Below are 13,099 nucleotides of genomic sequence, written 5' to 3'. Positions count from 1 at the left end.
TGCTTGGTTTAAAAAGAAAAATGATATTTATATACATGATTTTTATAAGTGATGAAAATATAAACCATTGGAGGAGGAAAAGCAATTGTGACTATTATGATGCTATGATGATATGATTGGGGATATCGCGAGGGAAAAGGCCTCAGAGGGAGCGCATTTACGGGAGAAGGCCCCAGAGGGAGCCCGTCTATGGGAGAAGGCCATAGAAGGAGCCCAACGATCGTATTTCCATATGATGATGATAAGTCAAGGCTCAGTTGACGGGTGAGAGTGTTGCTGATGTCCTCGTCGCCCAGTACTGTGGTTACATGTAGATGGATCCATCGACTTTATGATGAAACGAAAGTCACAATTAACTATCTGAATTCAATAAAAAGAAAACATATATGCTTATGATGAAAATGAAAATGGTTGTGATGAAATGATATATGATATGAAATGATGAAAGGAAAAATGTTTATATTTATGCATGGTCATGAAAAATTATTTTATGTAAAAGTATTTTCACAGTTGCATGCAATTGTATATATATTACTTGTTATCAAGATTATGGTTTGTTGAATCATTAGACTCACTAGGTGTGATGGATCCGGGTGAGCATGATGCTAATGATAATGGAGGTATTGATGGTTGATTTTGATGGAATGACGGTGCACACAAACCGAGGACCAGGGCTAGATTTTTCGCATTACGATTTTGATTATGATTTACGTTTAAGTTATGATAAAGATTTTTACGCCTTTTATGATGCTTTTTGAGTGGTTTTGAGAGGTTGTTAAAGTTATTCTTATTTTAAAATTTATTAAGTTACGTTGTTAACGTTTGACGACTTTATGTTCTGAACTCTTTCCTTTGAATTTTCAACCATAGTTGGTTGTTTTAATTTTAAAATGGTCTCAAGGTATTTTAAGTATATACATATGTGTATCAGCCGAAACTATTAGAGTTGAAAAAATATGTTCTAATATATTTTAAAGTAAAACGAGTAGTGGATGTTTCAAACATGCTTTGAGGAAATTTTTTTGAAGGTTTGCGACGGTTTTATTAAAACCGTCGTAATTTTTAAATTAGCGACGGTTTTTGTTTAAATTGTCGTTATCTTAACAATGGTTCACTAAAACCGTTATCGTTTCTCCAAAAAAATACGCTAATCCACAACGGTTAAAACCGTTGTGGTTTGTCCAAAAAACAAGCTAAACCACAACGGTTTTCGTTAAAACCGTTGTTAAAAGTAAAAACACAACGGTTTTCCAATAAAACCGTTGTCTTTTGAGTGTTGTTGAAGGCATATTTTCTTGTAGCGTTAGGCCATAACAACATGTGGTTGCTAGAACATTGTCTTTGTTTGAAAAATTGATAAAATGGCATTCTTTAGCATTCCATTAGAGATACTTGAATCAGTGTAAGATGGGTGTGATAAAATCTTTACCTGAATGCCGATTTCTAGTCTTCTGAACCTGGATGCATATTTTCTAGTCGTGTTCGCGAGCTAACTATTTGTGATTCCTCCAAGTGAGGGTTATGATTATTGATATACCTATGTGATAAGCTAGAATTTGATATAGAAAGAAAAGAAACAATTTAGGAAGAGATGAGTGAATTTTTCTGAACAACTGATTCCTTTCCTTAAAAACAAGTACAATTATTTATAGACATCGGGAATTCTAAATGATAATAACTACCCACTAAACCACTAAGCCAATTATAAAAACTAATATAATTTGATCCTCAATTCCCACTACTCCAGTTGACCTATTCTTCAGCAAGCCACTACCATTACGTGTCTATGGCATGGGCTGTAATGTATGAAGATTGACACGTAACAATTCCCCCTTGCTTAAGCATCCTTGTCCTCAAGGATGAATTCAGGATACATCTTAGCAAAGCGTTGTGCATTTTCCCATGTAGCATCTTCAACTTGTGTCCCTTTCCATTTGCCTAAAACTTCAGATCGTGGTTGAAACTTTCCTTTTTGAATTACTCGCCGGTTTAAGATGACTTCTGGTTGAGGAAGAATAGTAGAATCATCGGCAACAGGAGGAATTTGAGCAGAGATCGGAATGATTGGCCCCAGATTTTTACGTAACAAACTTACATGGAACACATTGTGAATTTGAGAACCGGGAGGAAGAGCCAACTTATACGCTACTGCACCAACTATTTGTATGATCTCATATGGTCCAAAGAAGCGTGGAGCAAGCTTCATATTACGTCAAAAGGCTACAGAAGTTTGGCGGTATGGTTGGAGCTTTAAATATACGTAATCTCTGATATTGAAAGAAGCCTCTCGTCGATTCCGATCAGTTATACTTTTCATTCGATCTCTGGCTATCAATATATTATGGCGCAATACTCGTAAAATGGAGTCACGGTCGCGCAAGAACTCATCAACCGCTTGAACACGAGCTGTACCTGGAATATAAGCTAGTGGAGTTGGAGGCGGAATACCGTAAACAGCTTCAAATTGAGTCATTTTGGTGGACGAATGGACTGATGTATTGTAACTGAACACAGCCCATGGGATCCATTCTGCCCATTTCCGTGGTTGATCACTAACAAAACATCTTAAATATTGCTCCAAGACTCGATTCACTACCTCGGTTTGTCCATCGGATTGGGGATGATAACTTGAACTCATGAAAAGCTTGGTTCCTTGTAGCTGAAATAGTGCTTGCCAAAAATAACTAATGAAAACTTTGTCTCGATCGCTAACAATTGACGTTGGAACTCCATGGAGACGAACCACATTCGCAACAAAGGACTTGGCCACAGTGAGTGCTGTGAATGGGTGTTTCATGACTACAAAATGACCATATTTCGTCAATCGATCAACAACCACCATGATGACGGTAAACCCGTTATATGGGGGTAACCCTTCAATAAAATCCATTGAAATATCTGTCCAAGGGCGAACAGGTACTGGTAATGGTTGGAGTAGGCCAGCAGGTTTCATGCAATCGATCTTGTTACGCTGAGAAACATCGCATTGTTGCAAGAATCCTGTCACTGTTTGACGCATATTTGACCAAATGAAGCTTTTCTTGATACGAGAAAGGGTTTTGTGGAACCCAAAGTGCCCTCCGATTGGAGATGAATGGCAATCAACAAGTATTTGTGGAACCAATGTGGATGTCGGGCACAATAAAATTTTATCTCCCTTGAACCATACACCATCTCGTAGGTGCATATTACGATAGCATAAATGAGATTTTTTTTTCTCAGTTTCTCGTAGAATGAGTTTTGTTCAACTTTTTTTTGGAGTATTGGCCACCAATCTGCATGGGGTAGTGAGATAAACAAAAATTGAAATTCAACTACACGTGATAAAGAGTCCGCACTTTGATTTTCAACTCCTTTCTTGTATTCAATCTCATAATCGTAACCAAGGAGCTTTGGAAGCCATCAGGTCTGTGCCGGTGTCGTGATGCGTTGCTCCAATAGATATTTGAGACTTTTTTGATCGGTGCGTAATGTAAACGGTTTCCCAAGGAGATATGGACGCCATTTCTTGATGGCCTTAACAATAGCCAGCATCTCTTTCTCATATGTAGACAACACCAAGGCTGAACCTTTTAAAGCTTCACTGAAATATGCGATTGGGCGCCTGTTTTGAGTGAGGACTGCCCCAATTCCAATCCCACTAGCATCACATTCAATTACAAATCTTTGAGAGAAATCAGGGAGGCATAAAACAGGCGGGGGAGGTCAACAACTCTTTCAATTTGTTGAAGGCCATTTGTGTTGTCTCATTCCATTCGAAGCCATCCTTGGTTAAGAACTTAGTCAAAGGAGCTGTTATACCTCCAAAATTGCGGATAAACTTTCGATAGTAACCTGCTAAACCCAAGAATCCTCGGACACCTTTTATTGTGGTTGGGATTGGCCACTCAATGACAGCTTGTATTTTGGTTGGGTCCACCGCCACTCCTTGTTCCGATATTTTGTGGCCCAAGTAATCAACCTGTGAAACACCAAACTCACACTTGAAATCTTTTGCAAACAAACGGTTAGTTGATAAGATTTGTAAAACGATTATCAAATGTGCGGTATGATCGTCGCATGATTTCGAGTACACCAAAATATCATCAAAGAATACCAAAATAAACTTTCGAAGATAAGGACGAAAGAGATCATTCATTAAGCTTTGGAATGTGGCAGGTGCATTGGTGAGGCCAAACGGCATCACAACGAATTCATAATGCCCTTCATGTGTTCGAAAAGCCGTCTTTGGAATGTCTTCCTCTTTTACTCTAATTTGGTGATAGCCAGCACGTAAATCCAACTTGGAAAAAATTTTGGCTCCATGGAGTTCATCCAGAAGCTCGTCAATCACAGGTATTGGATATTTATCTTTGACAGTGATGTTATTCAATGCTCGATAATCTACACAAAATCTCCAGTTTCCATCAACCTTCTTCACCAACAACACAGGGGAAGAGAATGGGTTGTTGCTGGGTCTTATTAGGCCCTGATTGTAGTAGCTCTTGCACCATTCTTTCTATTTCGGTTTTTTGGAAGTAAGGGTATCGGTATGATCGTACACTCACAGGGCCTTGGTTTGGTTGCAATGGAATGTGGTGATCGTGTAAACGCTTTGGAGGTAAGTGAGTGGGTGTTTTAAAGACGTGGGAAAATTCCTCTAAGAGGTGGCCGAGGCTAGGTGGGTATGGATTTTGGTTACTATTTGTAGAAATAGAAATAATTTGGAATAAGAAACCAGTACCATGTATGTTGTTGAATTCCTTCTCTGTCAAAGCCTCAATGTTAGCCTGCTTCAGTCCTTGGAAGGTGTGGGAGACTCCGTCGACACGGAAGGTCATTGTGAGCCTCCTATAATCAGTTTTGATAGGTCCAAGAGTTTCAAGCCATAGTACCCCCAAAACCAATTGGCACACAGCGACAGGAAGAATATAATAATCTGTTGTCATGGAGTGACCCTGGATCATGATGGTTAGTGCTTGACACTGCCCAGAACATTCTATCTTCTCTACATTAGCTACCATGACTTGAAACATTTGGCATGGACCACCGGTAATCCATACTTAGTGACTATGGATTGATCCAGGAATTTGTGAGTGCTGCCACCATCAATTAACACCGTGATATCCTTGTTTTTCAGTTTTCCCATGGCACGCAATGTTTGAGGATGCTTAGTTCCTGTGATGGCATGAAAAGAAATTTCAGGAATTTCCAATAGACCTTGTGGAGCTTCTGGAATGATATCGTCATCTCCCGAGCTTGAATGTATTGAATCTTCGATCATGAACAATTGTGGTCGGTCACATCGATGGCCTGGAATGAACTTCTCGTCACAATAGAAACATAGCCCCTTCTCCCTTCTCTCTCGTGCCTCTTGGTTGGTGATTCGACGGAAATTTGGAGGAGTAGAATTAACACGCTGGTTGGGTGGAGGTCCTAGTATACCGGCTGTAGGATTTGCATTAACTTTTGGGGCCACTGTAGTTGGAGTGGGGCGGAATGGCTGGCTTGATTTCTTTTGTAACTGGTTTCGCTCCTCTATTAATCGAGCAACGCCAATGGCATCTGTTAGAGCTTTTGGTTGTTTTATTTTCACGTCTAGACGGATGTCATCACGAAGACCTGCAATAAAATAACCGATGAGGAAATTCTCGGGTAGACCATCAACTTGGTGAGAAAGTTTTTCGAAAACTTCTTGGTAAGCTGCTACTGTTGTGGTTTGTTTCAGCCTGCTTAGAGCTTCCGATGGGTCTTCGTAATCAGTTGGGCCAAAACGAAGAAGAACAGCTTTAGAGAATTCATTCCACGCCAATGGCCCGCGGAATTTCGTCAACCACCGATGCCATTGAAGAGCAATTCCTTCTAAATGAAAGGAAGCTAGTTGGACTTGTTCATCTGGTGCAATATTTTTTATCTCAAAATACTGCTCAACTTTATAGATCCAACCTGTTGAATCTTCCCCATTGAATTTGGGGAATGACAAGGAAAGATGTTGATGATGGTTTTCGTTGGAGGAGTTAGAGCGAGAGGTATGTTGTTGTAAGGTTTCATTTCTGCCAAAAGGATTGGTTTCAAGATGATTCGTGTTTGGGCTGTGCGAGAGTTGAAGAGATTGAAGCTCTGTTAACACCTTTTGCAAGGTCACGTGAACTTGGTCAAAGTTCGATTCATGTCGGGCTAAAATTTCATTGACGTCGTTGCGAAATTCTGCATTGCTTTTACCACGGGTGTCCATGATGGATACGTCGTGTAACCTGGCTCTGATACCAATTGATAAGCTAGAATTTGATATAGAAAGAAAAGAAACAATTTAGGAAGAGATGAGTGAATTTTTCTGAATAACCGATTCCTTTCCTTAAAAACAAGTACAGTTATTTATAGACATCAGGAATTCTAAATGATAATAACTACCCACTAAACCACTAAGCCAATTATAAAAACTAATATAATTTGATCCTCAATTCCCACTACTCCAGTTGACCTATTCTTCAGCAAGCCACTACCATTACGTGTCTATGGCATGGGTTGTAATGTATGAAGATTGATACGTAACACTTTGTTCTGCATCTCAACAAATTATAAGAACCAAACCCTATATTTTATACATCTTCAAAATCAATATTCATGTTGGTGAGAATAACTCCAGTATATATGTTTGCTATATATACCGTATACAATTAAAGCAAGCAAGCATGCATGTATATAATTAGGACATCTTGAAAAACCATATGTGCTATCGACTTATCGTTGTGCAGATTATAGAAGAACGTGACATGCGTGTGGAAGATAGAATCGATGAGCTTGTCGAGACTATCGTGCAATAGTTTTACCGCCACATCGAACCTATGGAGGAGATTGTCGAGGACAAATTATGACATGAAAACGGATCCATGTAAACTAACAATTGCGCTTTATTTATCGAACAAAGCTTATGCTACATCGGGATGATCTGGACCTAGTGTAGCCATGACAGGACTGGATCGTAGATTCGCCCAACGAGCGATCTGCACGCGGTGGAGCGTCTCCACCCTGTAGTTTTTTTTTTTTTTGTGTCTTAATGAACTTAATACGAAAGAAATTGAAGCGAGCCAACTTGGTAAATTATGTTTTATCAACTGTAGCCTGGAGAAATTATACATGGAATTTATATTTTATGGAGGGGCCTATGTTACATGTTAAGGGCTGTTCCAATATTCTTGATTTCTCACTTTAGTATATGTATATGTATATGCCTGTCTTACAGCTCAACCTCTGGCCTGAACTGCAAGTTATTTTAATCAGAAATGGACCCAACAAGGATACGATACCAACGACCTGAAATATTTATGTATTATTATTGGTTCAGAAATTCATACTCATCCTTAGACGTGTCCCCGGGTCACGGTTAATTAACCATGACCCGGACCGGTAACCCACCGTTGACCCAGTTCGACGGTACAAGTCGTAACCGTCCCGTCACAAGGCGGAACAGGCACGTTTTGTTAAACTTGAACTCATGAACCACCAATTCTACAGTGAGAGTAGGTCTCTTGTGAGACAGGCTCATGATAATATTTTTTATTTTTTAAAAAAAATGGATGAATGTATAATAATTCTATATAAACTTTGCCCTATATACACACATACAGTGACATGACATGGACTCTGCGCTAGAGTATTCTTTAAATCTATATACTAGCTATATTTTAGATAATATTTGAAATAATGCATGAAACCTTGAAATTAACACTTCCAAAAAGCAATACATGTGATTGAGTGACCAAACATTTGTCAAATCAAATATCACTTCAAATAATTTCCCCTATTTTAATTTATACACTAACTTCAGGAATTTTCTTTTCTAATAAATCTTCCTAAGAAATAAGTCTAAATTTATAGAAGATTCAAATAAGTGTACGTACGTGGTGTGGGAATGGGCAAACTGACTTGACATTTGGGTATGTTTTTCTTTTTAAAAAAATAGGTGTCTACTCAACCCCCCTGCACTGCCATGTGTTTGTTATAGGCCAACTTGTCTCACGTAATCTTTAATATAATACGCCCACACCCATATTTCACGTACGTGAAATTAATTCAATCATTCTACAAATCAATCCAATAATTGAAATTGACTTCTTCTTCTTTTTTATTATTCTCCCACAATAAAATTATATATATCACATTTTTTTATTAGGTAAATTCTGGTTTTTGAAATTTATAGAACAGTTTTTCAAATATATTAATATGATAAGTTGTAGGACCGAACGCTTGTCGCTTTACCAAAAGTTATAGCTAGTAGTAATGGTGCAACTCAAATCTTATAAATCGCACAGCAGCTCAAGCACCATAGTTCGATCGTTCTACCAAGCAGGAATAATTATTGCATCCAACAATCTCCCTCTCAATAATTGCACACCTTGAAAGCAATGGAATCGAACTCGTGACCTTGACTCTGATACCAATTGTAGGACCGAGCGCTTGCCGCTTTACCATAAGCTATAGCTAGTAGTAATTGTACAACTCAAATCTTTTAAACCGCACAGCAGCTCAAACATCATGGTTCGATTTCCCTACCAAGTAAGGACAATTATTATACCGAACATAAGTTTGTCAATTTTTTTCAATATTTCTTAATTATATTTACATGTAGTTTATTTGAAGCAGGAGAAGTATATATTTAAATTTAGTTTGGTGTCACATTGAATCGATTACTTTGCATGGCTCAAATTTAATAAATAATTAATAACAATCGATCGTGGTTTTATCGTGCTCGTATGATTTAATTACTTGAAGGAAGAAAATTTACAAAAAAAATATATGAGAGAGGAAAAAAACATGTGAGTTTTGAGATAAAATAGAGAAAATTGAAAAATAAAAAAAAAAAAAGATGGAGATGAGTAGGAAGATTGATAATAAGCTCAAACCATCAAAGTTGCATAAAAAATTACGCAAGGATAACAATGAAAATAAACTTTGATGTCGTATCGACACACCGAAATTATTATTACTAAGTGCTAATTATTATTATATAAAAGTAAAGAATATTAAAAATATTTATAATTATTTTACTGTAGTAATTTATAATTATTGTTTTGCTAATATGTGATTTTTTTATTTTCATATAAAAAAATAAACAATTATATTACAAATATGTGTGATTTGTTATGTCCAGTAGGAGAGTAACTTGAAAGTTAATTAATTTTTATTAATGAAATGGAAAATAGTTATAATATGGTACCAAAGTACTTCGTGTCAAGAACAGAAACTTTATAATACATATGTGTGTGTGTGATTATAGATACACGAATTTACGATATTATTAAAGGGAATTTGTCAAAAAATCCCTATTCTCATTCTCAACTTTTTCTTTATTCTCTATCCCCACTAAAACTTTGTTTCAACTCCCCATATCTTTCAAATTTCTAAATTTATCCATCTATTTTTTATTTTAAATAATTGATTTTTCATTTGTAAATAATGGCCCTATTATGTTTCCGTAAATTAATAAATTAAATCTTTTATCCTCTTTGATCGGAGTTCCACCGGATTATATCTACCGTATTTTACAGACTGCTCCTCACAGCCCAACCACGCGATCGCAACCGATGGTTACCGACGCAGATTCCTTCAGCAGTACTGGCACAACCCTAATTCGTTTCAAATCTTAGGGTGTACAATAAAAGATAAAATTTTGAAAATAATACATGAGAGGGGCTAAGAGCAAAGATCTCTTTTTTCAAACACAAAAATTTATTTATTATATAGTAACCTCCTGTAGAGGAGGAAAAACTTGTTAGCTACTAACAGTAGCTGAACTCACTACACACATAAACTTGAAAGAAAATACTACAAATGATTTTGAAGAAAAACGAAGAGGTTGAGTGATGCCTTCATCTTCCTTCTGCTTCTTTATTTATAGAAGGCTCCTTCGGATTTGAAACTCAGATTTCAAATCTTCATAAGCCTTTACATCTTGCCTTGGGATCTTATAGTGGTTGAGTGGTCCCTTCTTGAACTGTCTTTTTCTAGATTATTAATCTATAAATTAACTTTTCATCTTCTTTTATCTCTCCGAGATACCAGTAACAATGAGTACATAAGAGATCTGTGGTAATCTCATCTCTTTTTTCCTGGAAATGTTGGACTAGCCATTTAAGAGCATCCGCCTCTTTTCTCTTATACTTTATCCTTCTTTTGAAAACGTTCATATATGTGAAATGCATTTCTTTAGGTTTCTTTATGGTGTGTTTAACTGGTTCCATTTACCCTTGTATAAAGTTTGGATCCAATTTTCTTGTTTATTATATTGGATTCATTTTTCAAATAAAGTATCTAATGTCCTTTCGTCTTTTACCACGCATTATGAGTGGTCCTTGTGTCATTTACCACCCATTATTAGTAGTCCTTGTTATTCCACTCACATGAATTTTCACATGGTGGTCCTTCTTATCTTAGTAGAATTATCACGTCTCTTTTAGCTTTATCGAGGAATCTTTGGCTTTTTGTATCCTCGAGGAAAATGTGATTGTGATCCTTCTCCACTTGTCCTTGCTTCGGTAAAATGTTTCCGATCAGATCTCGGTTTGAAACCTTTACCGAATTCCGGCTCTTTCTGATTCTGGCATTCAGGACAGATGTTTTCTGACCATCTTCCTATATGTGCCATATTGTAGAACTTTCGGCGAGTCTCTTTACTGGCCAGTATCTTGTTATTCCACAGAAGATTTCTTTTCTTCTCGAATATTTCTGCTACAAAACTTGTTGTTTTTCCTGTAATGGTGTTTAACAGGAATGATCCATTTAAAGAATTTTGATAAAATTTAAATGGAAACTTGACTTTGTTCATCTCAGTTAGACAGACCCATAAACCCCATGCTCTTCTGGTTGAAATATCATCTTCAGTTATTGAAACAACCAGGGGTGTTTCTTCTGTCGGAGGGTCCTTGATAAATTTATGGATATTTGTATCTGGCCTTCTTAATTTGATGAAATGAAAGGCTTCGTGTGAGCCTTTCCCTAGTGGTTCTGGGGCTGCACTGAAAAAATATAGCTCCAAAACATCTCCTCTAGACAAATAATCATTATTCGCCCAAGTTTCATAAACAGCTTCCTGAATCCATTTTGGTAGATTTGAAATTTTTGGAAAGCTGGGTGATGTAGTATAAACTAGGCAAGAGCCCCGAATTCATACCAAGCTTTGACCTCCTTGGGATAGGAATTAGGTTTCATCCATACTCGAGGATATTTTCCTGAAACACCAACCTTTTTGGTAGCTGGGTTAATGGCAACTCTTGTTTTTAATTTCTCTCAGTTCTGCTGATAAACCTGAAATGGAGAAATTACAACTTCGTTAGTACCAACCTTAGATTTTCCTTTGTCAGTACGAGGCCTAAGTTGATCTCTCCCTCTTCAATCCACCAGATGAAGGGATGACTTGAGGACTCAAGATAAGGATCAGGAGTCTCAATTTTTTTTTCAGCCGACTCATCTGGAGATGATCCCGACTTAACACTTGTGCCTAGGGTATTTGAATTCCCCGTTCCAAGTATAGAGTCCTGTACTCGAAAACTCTTCATTTGGGAAACCAATGGTTTCTCAATGCCTTGGAGGATAAGCCTTTGTGTTATAGACCATAACTGAGTATAAGCCTGTAAACATCCTGTAATTCGATAAGAGATGACTCTCTTATCAGCTTGTTCTAGTCTACCCGCAACTTATGCGCTTAAGACCAGCTTGTTAAAGTTGTTTTGAAGCATTTCAAGGTGTTCCCTCAAATGCCTCTATATCTTGATGATGGCATCGATATCACCACTGTCCATCTCTTGTTAAAAATATGCAAGAATATTTCATGAGATTTAATTATCACAACATCAAAAATATAATTCTGACATAGTGTCCTGCCATCTTAATAATCTAGCCTTCTCAGGTTTAAATTCAATTATATTCTTAAGAAAGCTTTACCTGTGTATTATCAACTTTCAAAGTAAGTTTCTTTGTAAGTAAAAATAGTGGCCATTTTTCAAAAGCCCTTTTTGCCAGCATAAAATTCCTTCTCGTTGATATGTCATCTTATGGCTTCTGCATCGGAGAATAAACCGCTACAATACATGCATAGTTGTTCTCCATCTGGTGTGAGCTTTGTTAACACTGCAGCCCACCAATGATCAATGGCATCGGTATACAATACCAGATCATCTTCATCTTGAGGAATAGCCATTTTTGGAAGATTCTTACAAATCTCCTTCAAATAGACAAGTCCTTCTGTGTGTTCTTTTGTCCATATAAATCTTGCATCTTTTTCAACAATGGACTAAACACTTTCATGTGTTTTGCTAGGTTTTTAATAAACATCCCAGCAAAATTAACAACTCCCAGAAAACATTGAATTTGTTTCTTTTCTTTTAACTCGTTTGGAAAATTTTGCACTTTTTCTACAATATGATCTTGCAAAATTATTCCAGACTCATCGATTTATATTCCTAGAAATTCAATCTTTCTTATGACAATAACTGCTTTCTTTTCGGATAAAAACAATCCTTCTTTTTTGCAAACATTAGAGAAAATTTCTAAATGTTTGACATATTCTTCCATATTTTTAGATGCTATTAAGGCATCATAAATATAGACAAACATAAATTTAAAATAACCTTTAAAAAGATTATCCATCTTTCTTTGAAATATCTGCGGTGAATTAGCCAATCTCATTGGTAATACTTCCCAGATATAATGTCCTTGTGGTGTGGAAAAAGCTGTGAATTTCTTGCTTTCTTCCTACATCCGACTTTGATAGAATCCGAACTTACAATCAAACTTAGAGAAAATCTTGGCATTGCGTATGCAACTAACTAGATGTTCTCTACTAAGGTATAAAATACCCATCAAATTCCAGAATCTTATTAATCTCTTGATAATTAATAATTATTCTGGGTTTTCCTCTTTTTATCTCACCATGATTTCTTACCAGAAAACCTGGACTGCTATATGGTGACATTCCTGCTTTGATCAATCCAAGGTCCAAATGTTCCTTGATTATAATCTGCATATCCCTTTGATCAATGATATTCATTAGGATAGGCTTGCAATGCACAAATTCATATTATTTGCCTTCCTTAATCTTAAGGCACGCTTTGAGTTGATTTTT

General features: G+C 36.8%; 1 protein-coding gene across 1 annotated transcript; it reads right to left on the bottom strand.

Moving 5' to 3' along the window:
* Window positions 1-1,837: 1,837 nt before the first annotated feature.
* LOC140835373 (uncharacterized) lies at window positions 1,838-2,206 on the bottom strand. Its single transcript, XM_073200864.1, has one exon. The coding sequence runs from the start codon at window positions 2,204-2,206 to the stop codon at window positions 1,838-1,840; it is 369 nt and encodes a 122-aa protein (XP_073056965.1).
* Window positions 2,207-13,099: the final 10,893 nt, after the last annotated feature.

The sequence above is a fragment of the Primulina eburnea genome, chromosome 6 (genome assembly GCF_022965805.1).
Source record: "Primulina eburnea isolate SZY01 chromosome 6, ASM2296580v1, whole genome shotgun sequence".
NCBI classification, from domain to species: domain Eukaryota; kingdom Viridiplantae; phylum Streptophyta; class Magnoliopsida; order Lamiales; family Gesneriaceae; genus Primulina; species Primulina eburnea.
Note: the sequence above shows the minus strand (reverse complement) of the source record. Positions and strands in the feature narration are given on the sequence as shown.